Raw genomic sequence first — 24,208 nt, forward strand, 5'->3', positions numbered from 1 at the left:
GTGGAAAACACAGAAGAAAACAAATGACATCATTTCTTTATATGAATATATAATTTGGAGTTTTGGTTTTTAAAGATTGGTTTTTGCAAAAATGAATAATATGGAAGTAGCTATAAGTGATATAGTATAACCTAATGGAAGTACTTATTAGATCTGGGAAGGAGAAGGGAAGAGGAGAGAGATAGAAAATGAAATATGAAAACATAGGAAACTATTTAATAAAAAAAAAAGAAGGGGAAATCCTACTTGTACAAAAATATTTATAGCAGCACTTTTTGTGGTGGCAAAGAATTAGAAACCGAAGGGATGTGCATCATTTGGAGATGGGCTGAATAAGTTGTGGTACATGTTGGTGATGGAATATGACTGTAAAGAATGCTTAACCAGATGATTTCAGGAAAAACTAATGAGTGAAATAAGCAGAACCAGGAAAACATTGTACACAGTAACAGCAATATTATGGAATGATCAACTGTGATAGACTTAGCTACTATCACCGGTACAATGATTCAGAACAACTCTGAGGGACTTATGACAAAGAATGCAGAGAAAGAACTGTTAGAGTTGGATACCGATCAAAGCATGAAATTTTTCACTAAAGTTTATTTGGAGGTTTGGTTAAATATGATTATTCTCTTACAAAAATGAACAAAATAGAAATATGTTTTACATGATAATACATGTATAATCCAGATCTAATTGTTTGCCAGCTCCAGGTATGGGAAGGGAGGTAGGGAAACAGTTTGGATCAGAAAACTTCAGAAAACTTATTTATCACATATAATTTATTACATAAAATTGGTGAAATAAAATATCTTTATAAGTCAGCATCCAAACGCTTAGGGAATGAAATATTCTCTGTGAACATGGCTTCATTTTACAAATAATATACACTAAATCTATTAATACATTTTTGATGATATTCTTTAAAAAATTGAACCCCTTTTAATCAGAAAAAACTCATTAATTTGTGGATTGCCAGTAGGAAAGCCAGCATGGTATAGTGAAAGAAACATCATATTTAGGAAGAGAACTTGGATTCAGATCCTGGATTTGAGTCTGAGTGGTCTGAGTGATCATGGACTGAGAAGATAATGGTAGAGTGGGCAGTGCCTTGGAATGTCAGGAAGATGTACATTTAAAATGTGATGCAGATATCAGTTTTGTGATCCTGGGGAAGTCTTTTAACCTCTCTTAAACTCAGTTTTCGCGTCTGTAAAATGGAAACATTAATAGCTTATACTCTATGGTGTTAATGAGAGGGTAAAATGAGTATAAAATAAATGCAAGTTATTACTTCATTATTAATTTAATGTGACTTCATCAGCAAAATGAAGGGCATGAAGTAGAAAATGTCTAGAGTTCCTTCCAGTTTTAAAACTACAAAAGCAACAACAAAGGAGTCATGACAGTTTTTCTATAAGCATTCCTACAAAGAGGCTAAACAAAATCAAACTGAACCTCTAATTCTGATATGAGAGCTACCTTCACTTTCTGTTCTTCCAGTAGTAAATGAAGTTTGACACTTGAAATCTTTCAATATTAGTGAAATCATCCAAAGATTATGTTCTATTGTTTCAAATTGTAAAAATCCAGGACAGCCTCCATGCCAAGTGAGGTATCAGAGCAGTATTTTGAGTGGAGTATAGCTACCAAGATATAAACTCTGTATAACATCATATCCATAGCTATACCCCAGGTGTCTAGCATGGTGGCTTGCACATATTAGGGCTGTGGAATCCAATGGATAGATCAAAAAGCCTTCGACAGCAGGAGAAGATTAAAGAATCCTCTCTTTTAACTCAAGATATTCTAAACCATGTAAAAGCATAAATGACTTTTCAAGTCCATTTTTGAAGAGGGATCCAAAATTTCTTTGAGACTCTACAAACTATCAGATAATCTCTCTTAAAATTGGTAGTCTTATACAAATAGCACGGTAAGGAATGGTAGATAAAATTCTCTCATATTTTCTTTAACTTCACTTTATATATTGATCTGCCTCCGGGGAAAAGAGGCAGCCAAGTATATAGAATAATTTCATTGTCAATTTCCCCCCCTAATCTCTAAAGGAAACCTAATGCACCAATGCACGTGTGTCTGTTCCAGTTATAAAATCTTATACTTTGAAGTCATCAAATGTGAAATGTTGGGTTTGGGTTTTGTTTTTTTTTTGGCTTGTATTTTTGCCAAAAACAATTCCATTTGAATCCATCTCATTAGGTGTTCTAGTTAGGAACTGTAGAATATAGTAGCCTAATGCTTTGATAAAATAATATCATTAGGTTCCATGCTATGACAGTGTTTTAGAGATGAAACAGCTTTATAATAAGATCCTTTTGCTAAGATGCCTTTTGAATGGCATCCACAGGACATTGAGTTAATTTTCAAATTCACTTTTTAATGACCTATTCAGGTTCGAATATATTCCCATATTTTGAAAAAAGCATACCATTCAGTAATCAAACCAAATGATTACCTTTACTCCATAGATGATGAAATTGACTTCTGTCCAAAGGTTGATTAAGGATCAATAGGCAATACTTCAAATTTCCTAGGGAGAGGCAGAAAAAAATAAAATGATGAGGAAAAAAACATTTTCATCTTAATATCTTCCATTTCAAATAATTTATCATCTGATCAAAAAGAAACAATCATCAAGAAGCTACAACTGATTTCTTTTTTTATTTTAAAAGGCACCAAAGATTAAATGGATCCACTATGCTATGAAATATTTTCCCCTTGTTACTTGAATCTTAGTTTTATATTTTCAGTCCAGCTATAAAAATTAAAATTTTTAAATATTTAAATTCTTGTTTGTTTTGAAAGCCAGATTCTCTATGTTCCTGTGTTCATAATTACCGTAACTATAGATTGTCTATTCAGTCTAGAAGCCAAACAGTTTCCTGCCCACACTTCTCAAAAGCCTCTTTTCTCATGGGAAACCTCATGAGCCTTTTAATTAAAGTTTTAATTATCAATTTTGTTTCCTTGTTCTACCATTCTATTATTCTAATATTTGTGATGGTCAGACAGAGAAAAGCCAAAGACAACAAGAAATTTTGAAACTTAATAAAAATTTACTAACTAAAATTTTATTAAGCACTTTCTTAAAAAGTGTTAAAAGCCTCATTGTGGAAGATATCAAGATTGCTAAATACTTGACATTAATACCAATCTACTCCTTCCTCTCCATTTAAAAGAAAGGAAACTTCTGTTCATAAAAATGTCCCTTAAACAATGATCATGCTTGCTGGGAGCAGAAAATGAAGAAATAGAAATGTGGGGTGCTCATCTTGCCCCCACAGCTATATAATTTTTAGGCACGCTCTAAGAGTAAGCAAAAGGCCCTCCAAGGAGAGATGGTAATCCTCCAATCTCTAGGTAAACAGAGAACATGAAGGGTTCCTAGAAAAATAGAAAAATAAAAAAACATTTCTTAGTAAAAAGAAAAATGAATCTAAAGCCTAAAGACTAAAAATCTAATTTTTTTTTTAAATCTTCCACATTTGAATTAATACAGTGTATTCCAAGACAGAAGAGTGGTAAAGCCTAGGGAATTTGGGCTTAAATGGCTTGCCTACTGTAAGTGTCTGAGGCCAGATTTTAACCCAGGACCCCCTGACTCTAGGTCTGGATCTCTAACCACAGAACCACCTGGCTGTGTCAGGGAAGAGGAAAATTTGAACTGCATGTCAAGAAGTTATTAGAAGGAAGGGAAAATATGAGGGGAAAATGGAAAGAAAGAGGCTTACAGCACACTTGGAGCTAATGAATAGGAAGCTATTCTCCAAAAGGAGATTGTGACTTTCTGAGTAGGTGAGATGAGTACTGGTGGTTGTTGACTTCCAGCTGAGAGATACTAAGAAGGCTATTTGTCCAGTTGACATTAACAAGCTTTAGTAGTTTGCTCAAACACCCCAGAACTCAAGTGCTCCAATGGCCCTGGCAAAAACATAGCAGGACACCCTGGATCATTGACAGCAATCTTTGAAATGAAAATGTATGTATGGAAATGGTTTACACATTCGACCACACTTGAATCCTAGAAACTTGAAATGTGTGAAAAGGGAGCTTTGTTCAAATATGATGAATTTTCCACAAGGGGGACTCATTACTCCATGTGCTATATGGGGAAACCTTGTTTCATTGTACTTTACTGCACTTTTGTTGATACTATGGTGTTTTGGCAAGTTTGTGGCAATCCAAAGTAGAACAAGCCTATGGATCCTCACTTCACGTCTATGTCACACTTGCAACTCTTGCAATAATTCCAACTTTTTTATTATTATTGTACCAATTTTGGTGACCTGTGCTGAAAGATCTCTAATGTTATTATTGTAATTGTTTTGGAATGTTATGAACAGGTTCTGACTCTACCTAACATTCTCCTTCTCTCTCCCTATCCTTGGGCTTCTCTCCTCTGTGAGACACAATGTAGAAATTAGACCAAAGAATAATGCTACAAAGGACTCTAAGGATTCAAGTTAAAGGGAAAGTCAATCATGAAAACAAACTGCATTGTTGTCTCATTTGAAGAAATTGCCACAACTTCAGCAACCAACCCCCTGATCAGTTAGTAGCCATCAATCTCAGGCAAGCCCCTCTGCCAGAAAAAGACTGCAATTCACCAAAGGCTCTGATAATGATTAGTATTCTGCTTACTGAGGTATTTTAGGCATAATATTATTGCACAATTAAAAGACTATTGAGTAGTATGAACATAACTTTTTTGTGCAATGGGAAAACAAAAATTTAATGTGACTAGTTTTGCACACATATATTTGTATGTACATGCACATATATACACACATATATATGTGGTTTAGAAGCATAAATCTCCAAAGATCACCTAATTTAACCCCATCATGATAAGAAAAAAGAGGTTGCAACTTGATCAACGTTTCATAGATAATGACAGCAGAAAGAATTGAACCTGAGTCTACTGCTCCAGATCCAGTATTACTTCCACTGTTTGGGAGAATTCCTCTATCCTTCATAATTAATGTCATCAACACAACCATGGCCTTCCACATGGTCAAAAATACCATATTGATTTGGATTAATCCAATTTAAGAATTCTAATGTCATAAAATCTGTATCACAAAAATTAACATAAATTACTTATTTGTTCTCACAAGTCCAACCCATACTTCTTAGAAGCATGTCATAAAACTGAGAAATAAACTTCTCAGGGGAGAAAAAATACAATTAAATTGAATTTAGCAAAAATATTTTTGAGCACTTACATGGCCTTAAAGGAGATGGGAAAAGATCAAGTCCCTTAAAATCTAGGAGGTATAAGGTAAGTCCCATGTTGATGAATTCATGATCTTATCAATGTGGCTACTCCTTTTAATAGTGAAGAGGTAATTCATTTCTTCCCATAACTCTCTCTTTGAGGTCCACCCAACACACTTGGAGTCTTCCCCTAAAATTTTGGTGTCACACTCAAAAGACCAAGGAAACAGTGCTTGTGCACAGAATTCCAATCAGGAGTAAGGAAGATATGAATCCAAATTCAGCCTCAGATACACCTTAGCTATATATGTGAACTTTGGACAAGTTACTATTTGCTTCAGTTTCCTCATCTATTGAATGGGGATAATAATAGTACCTACTTCCCAGGATTGCTCCTGAAAATCAAATTCTTAAAATGGCCTGGCACACCTATATAAACATTAACTATCATCATTATTATTATTATTAGAATAGTAGGAGATGATATCAGAGGTTGCTTGTATCTAAAAGTAGATTCAATTTCAGGCTAAGGGGGTTGTGAAATCAAGTTGAGAAATCAAGATAGAATTGTGAAGCTTTTTGTGTAGGAAGAGAGGAATGCTGGGTTGTGCTTTAGAAAGTTTTATCTGATAGTGGTGTGGAAAATGGATTATCAGAGAAAAGGGATAGTGTAATGGAAAACACCTAAGGTTTGGAATTTTACTACTTAGCCACTCTGAGCCTTAATTCTGTCATTTACAAAATGAGCTGCTTCTCCTTATCCTCTTAAGGAGGTATTTGTGAGGATCAAGAGAAAAGAAGGATGTGAAAAACTTTGTAAAGGTAGAATGTAAAGGATTTGGCAACTGACTGAATTATGGCAGAATTGGAGGAGAGATGATTGATTTCTGAGCCCCTTAATAAAACAGCAGTGTCATCCACAGAAATAGATGTCAGAAAGAATAGCTATTCAATAACAAAAGGGGAAAAGGGAGGGAGATAATGAATTTGGTTCTGGATATAGGGAGTTAAAAGTGTTATAGGACATCCAGGTGGAGATATTTATACTGTCTCACTTTTAACTCTACCACAGGCAGTTGAACTCAACAAGGTCCCTTAAGACTCTAAATCTATTTTGCTATGGTACAGATGAATAGAAACCAGAAAAACAAACTAACAGCATTCAGTATGGAGTTGGGAAATATAAGAAGAGATCTGGAAGCAGACTTAGAAAGAAACTTAGGTCATCCCCACTAAAGAGATGATGGCTGGATTGAGTGATTCAGCTGGGTGAGCTGAATCAACAAGGCAGAGAGGAGTACCAAGGTCAGAATTTAAAGAATGGCTCCATTCCAGGGGTAGGAGGAAGAGAAGAAAGCAGGAAAGGAGACAGAACAGTCACAGAGGTAGGAGGAGAGCCAGAAGGGTAAAGCATGATTGAATCTAAAAAGGGAATAAGCAACAGGAAGGTAAGAACTGAGAAAATGACACAGGGATTGGTAATTAGGAAGAGAAAAGAAATGAGGAATGTTTTCAGCTTTCTTATATAAAGTATGAAGAAAAAACAAAAAAAAATGCTTTTTTCCCTTACTTTTAATGAGCTTAACCATATTCTCTTTCTCATGGAACACTAACTCACTTTACCCTCATTGAACAAATACAGCCAAGTTCTTTCTCTTAGTAAAATGACACTAGAGAGTCCAATTAACAAGAGTTCAAATACCTTCTCCCAACAGCCTTGCTCTGCCATGCTGACCTAGACCAGTGTAAACTGACAGGAGTCAATTAGGAAAATCAATCACTTACTAACAAATAGATGTAAAGTGGCAGAGTTCAATATGAAGTGCTAGGGAAAAAATGGCAGTTCGTCACATTGGTCTTGACATTTTGACAGCTGTGCCACCCATATTCTTTCTACTTGTAAATGGCTATAGAGAGTCTCCCTTCAAAGTCTTAATCCTTAAGGTTGGCATATATCTAACACTTAATAAAGGATTCAATTTTTAAATTTGACTACAATCCTGAAAATTATAGTTGATTCCCTCTCAAAATCACAGTAAACTGCCCAACAGACTTTGGAAGCAACAGAAACAATTGGCTTCTGAATGTACAGACTATGTTTTCTGCCCTCTCGACCCAAGTCAACTTTCTATGCTAGCAGTCGATCTACATTTTCATTTTCAATTTATTAAGTTAGCAATCTTCTGGTCTTTTTTTCCCCTCTTGTCTGGGTTAAAAAAAAAGTCTTCCCTACTAAAAAAAGACTTCTGGTACTATTCAGAATACAAATGAGAGGAGATTAACTGTATAAACCCTCATTAATCCTTCTAGCCAATTCCCAACCAGTCACCAAATCCTTCCCCCTTTAAAGAGGGTCCCTGAAAGGATCTGTGACAAACTGAAAATAATTGGGACCCAATTTTTTTTTCAATTTTTCCTCTTCCTTAGAAAACTAGGATCATAAAATATGAACCCTGAATACTGCTATCTTTGTAGGTTCAAATAATTTTTCTCAAATCTTTTACAATTTTATAGCTGTATTCTATAATTATTAAAATGCACATTTTGCTAAAACAAGTAGAGAAAGGGGGAAAGGAAGAAGTATTTTTTAAGCAACTACTATGTACTAGACACTATATTAAGCAATTTGTCATTTGATCTTATTTGAGCATTTCAACTAATGAAGTCCACTCTCAAATACCACTGTCAATTAGCTTCAGAAGACTAATTGTGCAATGAAAACCTTTACACAGCATTCCTGGAATGTTTGAGGAAAAAATGATCCAGAAGAATGAAAAGAAGCATCCAAAAGAAATGACAGAAAATTCCTTAAATTAAAGTGAACTTTGGAATTATCAGGAAAATTTCATCGCCTTAGTGTTTTCCTCTTTGGAAATTGGCACATAGTAGATGCTTAATATATGTTTACTAATTGACTGAATTAGCAGATTCATAAAAATGATGAAGCATACTGGATTGATGGTGAGAGAAGACACGGACTTAAATGAGAGTAAGGGCTGAATTGAATTCAAAAAGAATGTGAGCCTGTGGTCCTCTTGTGGTTCATTTCAAATAGCCCCTATAGAGAGTTATATACCTTAGTGGTCCTCATTTCTATTTAAGTTTGACACCACTACTGTAGCCAGCATTTATGCCTCAGGTCGAGACACAGCTACATCATTCCTAAGAATTCTTCATACCCTCTAATTCTATGACAATAATTTGAACTAGTGGGTAAAGAAAAAGCATTTTTATTGAGTTTTCCACTTACAATAAATTTTTTATGTACTAATCAGAAAAATGGTTTGGAAAGGTTGTCAGGTGAAGGCTACCTTGACCTTCTACTTTTATTTTACCAAATATTAAACTTAACAAACAAGTGCCCATCATTTGGTAAGCCCTCGCTGTGTCTAAACAAACCTAATCAAGAATGGAATGGAGAGAGGAAGAGGGAATCATAAGGCAAACGTCCAAAATCAATAGGGAGGGCTAAAATATAGAGCTTGGGGCCCAGTTCTGCATTACTCCAGCAGAAAATAACCACAGGGCTTTGATAGTCTCAAGAAAAGCTATTTTATCCCCCACTTTTACTTAGTTAAATGGGGTATTAGGAAGAACTACAGAGACATCTACTGCTTAAAAACATGAGATGAAAACTCATTTTAAATAAATTAAATAATATCATTAGAGATAAAGACCTGTCTGGGTCTTCAGCAAGCCAAAAAAGAAGGATGTAGGAACCAGCAGGGTTTAACATTTTAAATTTGTAATTAATTGAAGAGCACAAATTAGAGAAATGCACAGCCAGTTGGATACAAACCATTTTGTTATTTTTGTTCAGAAAAGGAAATTTTAATTTAAAATTCACTTGCAATAATGAGATGAATAAATGTATCTCTTGAAATTATGAATATACACATTTTATTTGAGAAAATATAAGTTGGTTATATACTGGGTGGTTATGTTAGAATAAGTATAATCAAATCATTCACTTTTTAGGTATATAAATTTGAGCAGTTTACTCCATCTCTCTGAGGTCAGTTTTTTCATCTTTAATATGAAGGGGGATTACAATAAAAGATTCCTTTCAGCTTTGTACTTCTAAAGTAAGAAGAGGTAACACCGAGGGTCAAACTAATTCAAATATGGTCCCTTGGACTGAGAAAGACACAGCAAAGATGAGTCAATGCAAGACATGTAGAGTGACATCTTCACATCATCTTCAGCACACAGACAGTTTACAAGGATAAGGAGGAGTGATAGGTGAATGGAGCTTGCCAATACTGGAGCTCAAGGACAGGGGTACAGTATAATTTTGAGTTTTATAATTAGGATCCTGAGGAAGCATGAGTAAGAGCATTATAGATTTATAGCTGGAAGGGAATCAGAGATCAGTCCAACTCTCCTATTTTATAGATCAGGAAACTGAGGTGGCAGAGGTTAAGAGATGGGACCTTGGTCCACATAAGTGTTAAGTGGCAAAACCAGACTCCAAACCTGGCTCTTCTGACTCCAAATCCAATGACCTCTCCTTTACATGCTGCTGCTTTGTCATTAATATTCTATGAAAGATGATGAGGTGACACATTTCCATGATAAAAATTAATGAACTCCTCAGGAAGTCCTGAGTCACTGTCCTCATGATAGTGCAAAAACATAAAATTTCAGCACCTGATGCAATCTTAGATACTTAATCTAGTCCCCTCATGTTACAGAGGAGGAATTCAAGACCCATAGGGATGAAGCAACTGGACCAAAGACAGTAGGGAGCAAAGCCAAAATTGGAATTTAAGCCATCTTATTTCCAATTCCTTGGTCTTTACATTATTACCCATGAGTATATGTCCTTGTACTCTGAATCCAATGACAGTTGGTATTTATAAATTAATGCTTTCAAAGAGCATTCCACATGTAGAGTTACACAGAATCTTAAGAGTTAGAAGGAGCCTATTCTATATTCCTAAAAAAAAGTTGCCCATATTTTATCTGAAGACTTATAAAGAGAGGAAATCTCTCTGGAGGCAGTGTGTGTGATTTTTGGACAATTTCTAAGAAGCTTTTACACTGAGGTAAAATTTGTTTTCTGTTAACGTCCTGCTCCTCACATGTTCCTGGGAGATAGTAGAGAGTATTATCATTCTATAGATAAGGGAAGTGGCTAGCCCAAGTTTATAGAGATAGCAACAGTATATGAATCCAGGAAATCCAGTTCTCTTTGTACTCGCTTGAAAGGCCTTTGGCTGTGAGGTTTCCCCAAGTGCACATTGTTCAGGTGGGTGAATGGTAGTGAAGTCTCTCCTGTGACTACAGTCCTCCTGAGAATCAGGAGGTTCTCCATGATAAATAGCAAGAGCTTTTATTGGAATTTACTAGAGAGAATTTGGGTTAACACTTCAATATATAGTCAATATAAGGTTCTTAAATCAAATCTGTATGCATACAGGTGTGATTATAGGAGCCTGAGCCTGGAGGACAAATGTGACAGACTCCCCTGACTTGGTAACATCTCTGGAGATTCAAAAAACACAGACTTTTCTCCTTATAATGCTACCATCTCCTGAAAACAGACTGATATAAAGCCCTGGGTAAGGACCACCACTGGAAAAAAACGTGAGCAAGATACTTACTTTCATCAACCCATTCTCAAATGTATCCTAAAATACAAGGAGTGATTGAAACTGCATTTTTTTGAAAACTCACTATTCAAGTGCTGAGGTCCTTGGACACACAACTTTCATTTTCACTTTTAAATTATCTATCCCCCAAATATATTGTCCATTATTAAATACCCTTTGTAGAGTTTTTTAATTCTCCAAAAGGCAGTTTTTAAGTCAAAATTATTTTTCTTAATGAACACTAAAAGTTCTAAGATGTAGATTCTGCTTTAATTGAACCCTGCTGACTTGCTTCCAGTGTAAGATCACTTATAGAAGACTTATAAATATTTATCTGACATCATTAATATTTTACAGAAGTGCCCTTATTACATGACAAGTTGTGAAGCTATATGGTCATAACAAAAAGCCTATCCAATTTCCAAAACAATTTTGTTTAAGATCCAGCATCATCATTTGCACCTTTTATTTTATTTTTCCAAAATACATTTGAGAAGGGTATATTGTATAAGTATGGGGTGTGTCTAAGGCTGAATCTAAATTCCAGGAAATACTGCAAGTATCTAAGCTTAATTAAAAGGAATACCGTTTGCTTTCTTTAAAAAGTCAGAATTCAATCTGTAATTAAACTTGATGAGGCCTCATCTACACAGCAAAAATTATATTTATGACACTGACTGGTCAGGAATTAGGTTCAAAGCCTGCTTCCACCACTTGCTTCCTGGATGTCACAAAGTAAAACTGCTTTACCTTGTTTGGTCTCAGTCCTCACACCTACAAAGTAAAAGTAACCTCTAAGGTAGAAGAGTATAACCTAGAATACTACTGTACTGTTCTTGTCATCATTCCCCCATTAGCCCTAAAGTTTCCTTCACAACAAATGCCCCATGGCTAGATAATGATGAGCCCTTCAAGAATAAGGAAAGACCAGATGACATGAGCATTGCACCCCCAGAAACTCAGGCAAACAATTATCATGGAAATTCCTTTGCTCTCTTACATCCTCCTGACTCCTAGCCTAAAACATCTAATGACATCCTGAGATGATTGTGTTCCTTTGATCCTCCCTTTAGATTTAAGATAGACAGAGAGATGCACCTCCAGAAATTTCCAATATTCATAAGTCTAAGAAATTTTAAGGTTTACACAGGCTACATCTCAGACATCTGTCTGTTCCCCAAAACCAAAAAATCTTTTGTGAGGGTCATTCCCTACACTCCCTGTGTTTCCAGGCAGACCTCAGTCAGATAACCAAACCCCTGACTGAATGCCTGAGGGTTTAGTCAAGTCCACACCATGGCACAGCATCTGTTGTAAAGAGTATAAAATCCCCAGGACTGATGTCATCTGGGGGAATAGCTTTTCCACTCATGCTGTCCTCACAAGGAGCATCCTTCCATCTTGCTGTTCCACTTATACCATCCTCCTGGCCATTCTCAACATTTCTCTTTTTATAGTTTTGAAGTCTTGCATTCTTGCAAAAAGTATCCTTCCCAAACCCCAAGGGTGCATCTCTTCATCCCCTAACACTGGCACTGTCTCTTTCTTCTTTTTTTTTTTTAATTATATTTTATTTGATCATTTCCAAGCATTATTCATTAAAGACATAGATCATTTTCTTTCCCTCCCCCCACCCCCCCACCCCCCATAGCCGATGCACAAATCCACTGGGCATTACATGTTTTCTTGATTTGAACCCATTGCCATGTTGATAATATTTGCATTAGAGTGTTCATTTAGAGTCTCTCCTCTGTCATGTCCCCTCAACCGCTGTATTCAGGCAGTTGCTTTTCCTTGGTGTTTCCACTCCCATAGTTTATCCTTTGCTTATGAATAGTGTTTTTTTCTCCTATATCCCTGCAAATTGTTCAGGGACATTACTGTCTCTTTCTTCTAAAGAACAACAATTAAGTTTAACAACTTGAAAATTAAAAACTGGTCTCATTTTTTTTTATTTCTCCTTGCAAATTCAGAAAAGCAGTACAAGCAAGGGACAAGCAAAGAGTAGCTTTTATGAAAGATTGAAATGTTGGAACTGAAAGAAGAATCAGCCAATTCTACAAAATGTGCTTACTTTCTATTCTTTATTAATGTGACATTCGTGAAATGTGGCTCATGAGTACGGTTGTTATTTAAAGTATAAAAATGAGAAAAGGGAATATTTAGACTCAATTGCTGAGGGTTTTAATGACAAACTGTATCCAGCAAAACTAATTATTCTAAAGGATGGCTACTCTGAAAAACATTCTGTGTTTGGATAATTATGCAAGATTTACATTTTGCTAATTGTATATCTTATGTGGATTATATCCCACGAAGCAGTGTATGCTGTAAAGCATGACTAATATGTGTGGCTTACCATCTGTATTACACAAAAGTTTTACACACATTTTGCTTGTCTTTTGCTTCTTCCTGTATCTTATTAAGAAAAAATTAAAATAAGGCCCTTGGATACTGTAAATATTGCAAAACTTTAAATCTGATACCATAGATTAGTCTTCAAATAAAATGCAGTAGCAAAGAAAGCACCGAAAATAACAATTGTATTCCTCATTAAGTGCCTTTGGCTTATATGCATTTACTTCTTTTCTTTAATAAGTATGAATATTCCCAGAAAACTTGACTTGTGTCATTTTTTTCTCATAGTAACCTATCATTACTAAAAGGAATTGAAGAATCTTGATATTCGGGCTTGTGAACTAACTAAGAACTATCTGCAGACCTGCTTTAAAAATATGTAGTGAACAACAGCATTTACAACCTAATATCAATTCCATTGTCCTGAGAAAACAGAGAAGAGCTGAATAAAATCCATAAATAATTCTCAAAATTCATTTTTGCCAGATTTCAACTTCATCTGATGACTAAATCAAGGTAATTTAAATTTAAAATTAATTAAAATTAAAATTTTTAATCAAATTAAAAGGTTTTGAATCAGAAGACTACCTCCTCCTCTCTCTGACATCATACTAGTTCTGGTCCTCATCATTTTTCCTCTTAACTATAGTAATAGCCTCCAACTTAGTCTCTGCTTCCAGACTTTCCTTTCTCCATTCATTTCGTTTGCATAGCTGCCAAAATGTGTTTTCCAAAGCTTGGGTCTAATCACGTAAAACTTCAAAAAGTTCTCAGTGACCTCTAGGACAAAAGGCAAACTCAGACTGACATTTAAAGGCACTTATGAGCCAAACAACATATGCATTTTGTAGTTCATGTAAATTAGCTCGGGAGAGAACGACTGTTTCCATCTCTGATCCTGACGATGGAATGGGTAACTATCCTAAGGTTGGATGATCAGGCATGTATTACCCTCACAAACCTAAAATCATAGAGTCTGGCAGGGATTGTCCCAAATAACATTTAAGATTTCGGGAATGTGGAACAGGATTAGAGACCAGCCGTGAGGTTTTACTGGTACTGTGGAGCCCAGTTAATCACTGGCTTGGTATCCATTGATTCAGTAACCCGAAGGAGAATTAGAACATTCTAGAAAGTCAATGGTTCCTAAATTTCCAAACACCAGCCTGGCAAGTTTGGGATGCAACATGAAATCCAACAGTCCAGACTCATTACCTTTTCCCCAGGCGCTATCATACAGGGAGTCTGTATTCCAATAGGCTTCTGGTGTCCTCACCAATGGATGCCATTTGTTGTAGCCTCATCTCCATGCCTTTGTTTATGAAGGCCATTATTTACTGTAATAAAGGCCCCAAAGGGGGTGCTGGCAGGGCCTGGCCATTGCTGACCAATGATCCGCTGAGTCGGTTACCCATGGTGAACACCCAAGGTTTCGCCATCCTTGGTAGGTCTTGGAGCATACTTCCTAGTGATGGGGAGGTGGGGGGTGGAGCAGGACCCACTGTAGCACCTTCTCTGCCATTTATAGTTGTAGAGATTTCTATATGGAAGGAACAAGTGACTGGCCGGGGCCCCACAGCCAGGAGAGGTCTGATTCAGATCTTTATCCTCTATGCCACGCTGCCTCAATACCCTTTTCAGATGTGCAATATTTCACCTTAAATCCATTTATTTGCCTATGCTACCACTAACCTACGTAAGCAGAGAACAGATTGTACAGGCTTGTCATGTTTCAGCTCAGTTTTCTGACTGCATAGAGGCAAAGAAAATTTTCAACAAGTTATATTCCTCATTTGCAAGGAATTAATCTTTTATAGTCTGATGAATACAAAAATGATATGGGGGGCGAGGGGAGGGGACTTGGAGGCAGAGAGGTGGCTCACTGGATAGAGCCAGGCTCAGAGATAGAAGGTCACAGGTTCAAATCTGACCTTAGACACATCCTAGCTATGTGATCCTGGGCACCCATTGCCTAATGCTTACCACTATTCTGCCTTGGAACCATTACACAGCATTGAATCCAAGAAGAAAGATACGGTTTTTAAAAAATGGAAAAAAAAATCTGATCTCATCTAATCAATAAAATTTATTTATTTTCCTTTATTTTTATTCCATTTTTTAAAAATATGGAATTTTAAAATTCCATATATTTACACATAAGTTTTCCAAGATTACATAATTCATGTTGTCTTCGCCCTCTCTTCCCTCCCCTCTCTCATAGATGACAAGCAATTCCATGGTTTTACATGTAAATAATTAAAATTTAAAAGAAATGATTGTGTTATCAAGAGATGCAAGAGGTTAAGTATATTGTGGCTCACTCTAGTATAATACAGTCTTTAAAAAACCTCAACAACATAACATTTCTCCACATCAATGAAAGTGAAAATATTTTCTTATTTAGTTTAAAATGCCTACTCTGGGTTACATAACTGTGCAGGATTTGGAACACTAATCTTCACTGACCTTTCATGGCATCATTTATGGCAATAAAACATTTTTTAAATAATTCCATTAGGATGGAGAATGTCATCTTGTTAGGCTGTGCCTTCTTCCCTTTCCAATATCTGGATCAAAATTATATGCCTATACACACAGAATGGCTGTCAGCGGGTGAATAATAAAGCTGTTCTATCAGTCACTTTCTCCACATTGGCATGCCTACAAACATAACATTTTCAGCTATGAGGAATATGCACAAATCAAAACTTTCTTTCACACCTTCCAACCCTTATTCCTTCTTTTTGGAAAGGGATTTAGGAATGTAAAGCAAAACAACAATAACAACTACTACTACTACTAGAAATTAAATGTCATAACCACCCCCTACTACCCCATAGCATTTATTACACTAACAAACTAAAACTATAGAAATAATTTATAAATATGAACTGTATAATGCATATGTTGTTTGGTTCATAAGTGACAATATTTAGCAATCAAAGTATATTTGGTTAGATGAAACTCAACAAAGAAATTAATGGAATTCATTTAATATTTTACATACCTACTGAGTTCATGGAGGAGGGGTAAGAGATAGTAACCCACCAAAAAAAGAATAAAAAGAGTATCAATGACTTTATTCCTAAAATATACAGAAAAGAGAGGAAATTGGAAAGGGGCTCAAAAAGGCAGAGCAACATTAAACATATTAAATGTAAAACATGCTTAAAACAAACAAGCAAATACATGGTAGAAAATTATGGTTTCCTCTTTTTAAGAAAATCATCGTGTTTGTTCATGTTTGGCAAGTTTATAAATATTTTTTATCTGTTTGTTATCATGATGAACTACAAGCTGTTGAATACAGTGTTCCTGTTCAAGTTAGCAAATATTGATTAAGAACTTACTTTGTAGGAGCAGAGTCAAGTTGGCCTAGAACAAGCAGTGGCCCAGCTGAACTCTAAATGTCAACAAATTTTAAAATAATGCCCCACATCAAATTTTGAAGTTGTAGAGCCAACAAAAGGTTGAGGTGAGACATGTTTCTTAACCAAGATAATTTAGGAAGTCAGCCAGAGAAATCCTGGACATCAGGAGGAGGCCTGTTGGGGAACACACCCCAGAAGCAGCAGCAGCTTCAGGAACCCTCAGACCAGCGGCAAGGATGGGGTCAGACAACTGGCCAGAAACACATGACAGGAAAACTTTCACTGGCACTGGGGGGCAGCTGGCATGGTTAACTCTACTAAACCTACATAGTTCTGGGTCACGGTTCCAAGGCAGAAAGGAGTACTACAGGGGGCAGGTCACCCTTACAGAATGGAGAGAAATGTGAAATATTTTGTGTGCAGCTAAAGGTAAAGACCATGACAGCAGAAACCACATCTCTCTCCATCACATCACAATATCTGAAAAGTACCCCAAACTTGCATCCCCAAAGAACTAGCACTGAAAACAAACCACAAAAATGTCTGAAGGATGGAATATGGATACCACCAGGTTGAAAAAGTCCAATGTTAACATAAAGTTCAAATTCAGATATGAACTGGGAAAATGAGCAACATCAAAAAAAAAAAACTATCATAATGGCAAAGACCAAGATAAAAACTCAAAAAATAATGATGTAAAAACAGCTGCAAACAGTAATTCAAAATAAAATGCTAATGGAACCCAAGTCCAAGAAGAATTTTCCAAAAAGGTTATTAAAAAAAAGAAGAGATAGAAGAAAAATTGGGAAAATAATGACAGTGATGTAAGAAAATTAGGAAAATAAATAAGTTTGTTTTTTTTAAACAAAAAATACTAATAAAAATTATACCTTAAAAATAAAATTGGTCTAAGAATTTTTTTAAAAGACCCAAAAATTGACTAAAGGAAAAAAACTTCTTAAAAAGCAGAATAGACCAAATGGAAAAAGATGTCAAAAAAGTAACTTAAGAAAAGAATTTCTTAATAATTAGAATTGGAAAAGTGAAAGCTAATTCAATGAGATGTCAAGAAAAATTTAAACAATCTCTTATAATCAGAGAGATGCAAATCAAAACAACTCTGAGGTATCACCTCACACCTAGCAGATTGGCTAACATAACAGCAAAGGAAAGTAATGAATGCTGGAGGGGATGTGGCAAAGTAGGGACATTAATTCATTGCTGGTGGAGCTGTGAACTGATCCAACCATTCTGGAGGGCAATTTGGAAATATGTCCAAAGGGCGACAAAAGAATATCTACCCTTTGACCCAGCCATAGCACTGCTGGGTCTGTACCCCAAAGAGATAATGGACACAAAGACTTGTACAAAAATATTCATAGCTGCGCTCTTTGTGGTGGCCCAAAACTGGAAAAAGAGGGGATGCCCATCAATTGGAGAACGGCTGAACAAACTGTGGTATATGTTGGTGATGGAATACTATTGTGCTAAAAGGAATAATAAAGTGGAGGAGTTCCATGGAGACTGGAACAACCTCCAGGAAGTGATGCAGAGCGAGAGGAGCAGAACCAGGAGAACATTGTACACAGAGACTAATACACTGTGGTATAATCGAACGTAATGGACTTCTCCATTAGTGGCGGTGTAATGTCCCTGAACAACTTGCAGGGATCCAGGAGAAAAAAACACCATTCATAAGCAAAGGATAAACTATGGGAGTGGAAACACCGAGAAAAAGCAACTGCCTGAATACAGAGGTTGAGGGGACATGACAGAGGATAGACTCTAAATGAACACTCTAATGCAAATAATATCAAGAAAGCAATGGGTTCAAATCAAGAAAACATCTAATGCCCAGTGGACTTACGCGTCGGCTATGGGGGGTGGGGGGGAGGAAAAGAAAATGATCTATGTCTTTAACGAATAATGCTTAGAAATGATCAAATAAAATATATTTTTAAAAAAAACACTGAAAAAAAGAGAAAAATTTAAACAAAATCAAGTGTTATAATTAAAAATTAAACTTGGAAATTTTATATCATATTTATCATTACTTATTACTAATGAGAAAGAAAGAATAACAGTCTACCTAGGAGTCTCTAATCTTGGTTGCTTCTTTATTCTCCCAGTTCACATATAGCACAAAAATGAGAATGAAGTATTCCTTCCAAATTTTAAATAAAAGTGGGAAATATTTCTGACATGATCAAGTGTTGAATTATTTTGCTTATCTCTAGTTATTGGCTATATGGGAGAGTTATATGTGGGATGAGTAAGAAGGATATGCTGAGAAATGATTCATGTTTGAAAAATAAGATTTTTAAAGTCTAAAGATACATTATTAAAACAAAAAGTAAATCTATAAGGTTCCTTCTCAATCTAGAACCTATAATCCTGTGATTACTTTCCATGATATCAAATGTCCCAGAAAACCTTCAAGGTTAAAAAAAAAAAGAGCAAAGCTTTCTAAATGCAATCCCTTTTTGTCTAATCAATCTCATTTTGAGCTTTCACTTACAAGTTTCTACTTCTCTTTCAAAAACTTTTTCGGAACTGAATACATTAGGATTAAGGTAAACTTTACTCCTCTCTTATAATTTAATTTCTTGAACATTCCTAGATATAGATCAATTTCTACAAACTGAATAAGAGGCAGGGGCAAGTCAACAAGTCAAGTGAACAAACATTTAAATCAGCCAAGCATGATTGAATAAGTACTTTCACTGAGCAAAATTTAGAGACTTTGGTCTCCAAAATTTGGTGTAGAGTATTTGCCATCATATTGCCAAGAGCTCCTTGTTTAACAAAATCCCCAGTCTATATTGTTAGACAACATATGGAGATATTCTGGAATCTACATCTTTGGAAGGTACCTTTCCAATAGCCAATCATAAATTGGTTATTTGCTTCATGCTTCATTGTATATGTGATTTTTATCTATGTGGATACTTCCTCTACTGGCGCAGATTACAAAGCATCCACATCTCTGAAAATGTGCAAACTTTTGCCCCATACCCCACTTTATACCTTTTATAGAGTTTATTCAATATCCTAAATGTGTTCCTTAGGTCTTTTGATTTTAAAACCCAATACCAATGAAGCATGCGGGTTCTTACTATGACTACACCTCCTTCTCATTCAATCAGACACCTTTTTGCATCCTTTAAATAATTTTTAATATAATTAATTCATTGTTTGTGGCCCACTGGCATTCTACACTATCATTTGGAAACTAGTATATGCCATGATTTACTACCATAGTATCATTGAAAAAAATGTGTTATTGTTGTTTAATGGGCTTTCACTGCAGGGAGAAACTTGGGGTCTTAAAAAGCTCTGTGTAATTTCTCAAATGTAATATAACTCAGCACCATGCCCCAATTCAATTCAAGAGTCAAGCACTATTGTCTATCTAGGTACTCCATCCTATCGTCACGCGATCTGTAACAGTACATGAATTGTTAAATTCATTAAATTGTTTTAATTCTTAAAAATAGAATGATGCTCTTCTGTATATATTGTCTCAAAATGTAGTCTATTTAAGCTGGATCCAGTGATAATGAACATTTAACAAAAGTACACTGACAGGGTTGGTTTTGTGAACTTAATGAGAATAGCCTTCATTCATAGCTGATAAACCAGTTTTTATCACTTGGAAATCAGGCAGTAAAATGTATTATGTTCTTATAAATAAATTCTACTCTGGCACCTCATTGTTGAATAGAGGTGATTCCAGATTCTCAAATGATAAGCCAGGAAATTATAAATTCTGGATGAGACCTAACGAAATAGATCCTGATTCCATGGACTAGCCTAAGCAAATTCAGACAGACAGGCAATCATCATAGAAGTTTTGCCACAAGGAAATGGATTCTTTGGACCAAAGCAATTCATGAGGACTGTACTAAAATGATTTCAATATTTGTCAGTCAAAGGAATATCCAGATTTGATTAAACCAAAGCTCTTTTAGGGAATTAAAATATCTGTGAATATAGACACATCTGGGTAGCTATGGATTTATCTGTAACTTTTAGAGTCAGCTTTCCCTCATTGAAACTGACAGTTTTTTCATCTGCAGTCAATGCAATGTTCTTTAAGAGATTATTATGCATTTTGTTGGGTTTTCCATATCTGTTTCTTTCACTCTGTCACATACTTGCTTCCTGACATTTGCCCATTTCACTGCTCATTAGCACGTCTAACAGAAGGGTAAGCAGGGGAATGGAAAGGAAATGAAATTTGCATCATTCAATTCTGCTCCTTAATGAGAGCTTTGATAAAAATGATATAAAGAACTTGTTGAGAAAGAAGATTGAAATTATTGTCTGAAATAGATTTGAATTGAATTACTTAAATTATGTACATCATTACTTTACTCTATTATCATAAATAGTTGTGAGCTTTTGATAGGGGCGGTACATATCTGACTTAAAGCTTGTGAAAATACTTAAAGACTCACAGAGAAAATTTTTATTTCAACATGTAATAATGATTCTGCTTTTCCAAAGGTGACTAATATGTTTACAAGCATTTAATGCTGTTATTTTGCTGTGGGTGAAGGAGTCTAGTAGGAAGATCATTTGTATATATGTTGGTAATGGCTCAGCATACCGGTATGTTCATTCATGGGTCTTCGACCCATCTTAACACACACACAAACACACACACAATTACGCCTAATGATTAATTGGGGAAAAGGGGAAAAATTGACTTCTGTCTAAAATAGTTGTTGTTCAAGGCCCAGCTCAGGTCACACTTTTAAGACTTTCTTGTATCCTCACACTTGGAAGAGATTTACTCTCTCTTCCACATTCAAAGCATTTTAAATGACCCTCACTTCTGCATTTCTTTTGATTTTTGGTATGACCATAAAGGAATGTTTTAGTAATTTAATTAAAATTATTTAAAGAAATTTTAAATATTAAATAAACATGTCAAAAATTTATAAATTGGGTGAAGTTATATCTCTTTAGGTTACACTAATGAGAAATTTATCCTCCAAATGGGAATTAGATACCAATTTTTACCATACTCCTGTAAAAGATTACCTTAATAAAATCATTATTTTATTTCAGTAATTAGCATATATAAGTATTGATTAAACCTGAGACTACAATTAGTCACAGAATCTAGCATTGGAAAAATGTTTTTGATCACTATCAAATCCAAAACCTCTACATGAGAAATATAGACATGCTTGTGGAAATCCTAACATAATTTACAATCATGAAAACCACTAGGTTTTCGTTACTTATTTGTTGTAAAGGCTAATAAAATTTTTCAATGAAAAGATCTTCCACACAGGTGGCACAGTGGATAGGACAATGAGACTGGAGTCAAGAAGACTTGAGTTCAAAACTGTCCTCAGACACTTCCTAGTTGTCTGACCCCAGGCAAATAACTTAACCTTGGTTTGCTTCAGCTCATTCATTTGTAATATAGAGATAATCACAGCAGTACCTACCTCCCAGATGATTGTAAGATAAAATGAGACAGTAATGGTAAAGCACTTAGCAGAACACTATATAAACGTCAAGGTTTCATCTTTATTATTATTATTATCTTTTTTTTCAAAATCACCTACATAATATGTTTTATCAATCTAGGTCAATTGCTTTAATGCAACTTTCATTTGAGAGGCCTTACAGCATGGAATAAGGAGAGATAGAGAAATACAGCTGAGAAGAGGAGGCCTGAAGATGAGAAGAGGACTGGGAGTATTAGCAAAACTCACCATGTAAGAAAGATATACTGAAAGATCTGGAGATTTTTAATAATCTTCTGAGTAATGAGTAAATTATTAGGAATGGATTGACTTTTTAAAAATTATAGGTATTATTTTATATATTCTTATTAATGCACATATTTTCTCAATACATTGAATGTAAGCTTCTTGAAAGTAGGGAATATTTTCAGTGTTTTCTTCTTTGTGTGCCTGGCAAATGCTATTTTGTTCAGGTTCTCATTTTATAAATCAGTATAGGTCACACACGTATTAAAAGGCAAAGTCGACTTCTGGTCAAGATGGTGGCTTAGAGAAAGCTAAAGTTCAGATCTCCGGAAACCCTTCCTTACCAATCTCAAACTATATGCTCCTAGGGCACCGAAATTCAAAACTAACCCGGGAACCCTCCTCCTGGACCTGGATCAAAAGGTACGCCCCCCCCCAAAAGCCAGAACCCGAGATCACTTGGACCTAAGGGGTAGGCAGAAGGAAGGTACCAGGACCCATCCCTCCCAACCCAGAGCGCTGAGTCCGAGGCAGCAGAGGGAACCTCAGAGCCTCAGGGCTGGCTATTCTGAAGGCCTCTTCCTAAAAACAACCTGACTCAGTCGCGGGGGCACCCAACAAAGTCAGCAGGGAAACAGAGAGATGTAGCCTGAGGCTGGAAGGTCCCTGCCTCAGGGCATACTCAGTTCAACCCAGCGGAAGTTAATCCTATCAGGAACCCTCAGAGCTCCTGGAAGCCGCAGCCCTCACCCCTCAGAGTGCTGGGTCTTCTGGCCGTCAAAGGCATTGAAACACCTAGTGGAGAGTGCCAAGCCAGGCTCAGAGCGTGGAAGTAAGCCAACGTAGAAGCATCAGGTGGGAACTGAGGAGGGCAGTAACACCGAAACACCACAAATTCCTGGCTTCCCCAGGAAGGCAGAACAGCAGCGGAGAACAGACAATTTGCCTAGGGCTAAAGCCTCTGAACACCAGACAGAGATAAGAAAAGCTATTCCTCCCCACTCCCCACTAAGATAGAGATGGCAAACAGCACAGAAGCACAAAAGCCTCAAAACTCCAAGAAAAACAAGAAGAAGGGGGTGACTTTGGACACATTTTATGGAGCAAAAATACAAAATACAGGAGGTAGAAGAGGAAACACAAGCAAATGCTCCAAAACCTTCCAAAGGAAATGGAAACTCTCCACAAACCCATGAAGAATTTGAATCAGAAATGATCAAAAAGATGGAAGCCTTCTGGGAGGAAAAGTGGGAAATAATGCAAAAGTAATTCACACATCTACAAAACCACTTTGACCAAACTGAAAAGGAAAACCAGCCTTTAAAGGTCAGAATTAGGCAACTCGAACACAACAAGCAAGAATTAATAAAGCAAAGCCAAAAGACCAAGAAATTAGAAGAGAACATAAAATAACTCTCTGACAAGGTCATAGACTTGGAAAATAGAGGGAGAAGGGACAATTTAAGAATAATTGGACTACCAGAAAAGCCAGAAATAAACAGCAAACTCAACATCGCAATACAAGATATAATCAAAGAAAATTGCCCAGAGATTCTAGAACAAGGGGGCAATACAGCCACTGACAGGACTCACAGAACACCCTCTACACTAAATCCCGAAAAGACAACTCCCAGGATTGAAATTCCCAAATTCCAAAGCTTTCAAGCAAAAGAAAAAATCTTACAAGAAGCCAGGAAAAGACAATTTAGATATAAAGGAATGCCAATCAGGGTCACACAAGATCTTGCAATTTCCACTCTGAATGACCGTAAGGCATGGAACATGATTTTCAGAAAGGCAAGAGAGCTGGGCCTTCAACCAAGAATCAGCTATCCAGCAAAACTGACTATATACTTCCAAGGGAAAGTATGGGCATTCAACAAAATAGAAGATTTCCAAGTTTTTGCAAAGA

At 36.0% G+C, this 24,208-nt stretch overlaps 1 protein-coding gene across 4 annotated transcripts in view; it reads right to left on the minus strand.

Moving 5' to 3' along the window:
* Nucleotides 1-24,208, minus strand: part of TPK1 (thiamin pyrophosphokinase 1) — a 437,448-nt gene that overhangs the window by 341,380 nt on the left and 71,860 nt on the right. For all 4 annotated transcript variants that reach the window (XM_016426210.2, XM_056799835.1, XM_007504513.3 and 1 more), the window contains exon 3: nucleotides 2,480-2,554. In XM_016426210.2, coding sequence (XP_016281696.1) covers nucleotides 2,480-2,554 — 75 coding nt within the window. The remainder of the gene's footprint in view (nucleotides 1-2,479; nucleotides 2,555-24,208) is intronic.

This window comes from Monodelphis domestica, chromosome 5 (genome assembly GCF_027887165.1).
Source record: "Monodelphis domestica isolate mMonDom1 chromosome 5, mMonDom1.pri, whole genome shotgun sequence".
Classification (NCBI taxonomy): domain Eukaryota; kingdom Metazoa; phylum Chordata; class Mammalia; order Didelphimorphia; family Didelphidae; genus Monodelphis; species Monodelphis domestica.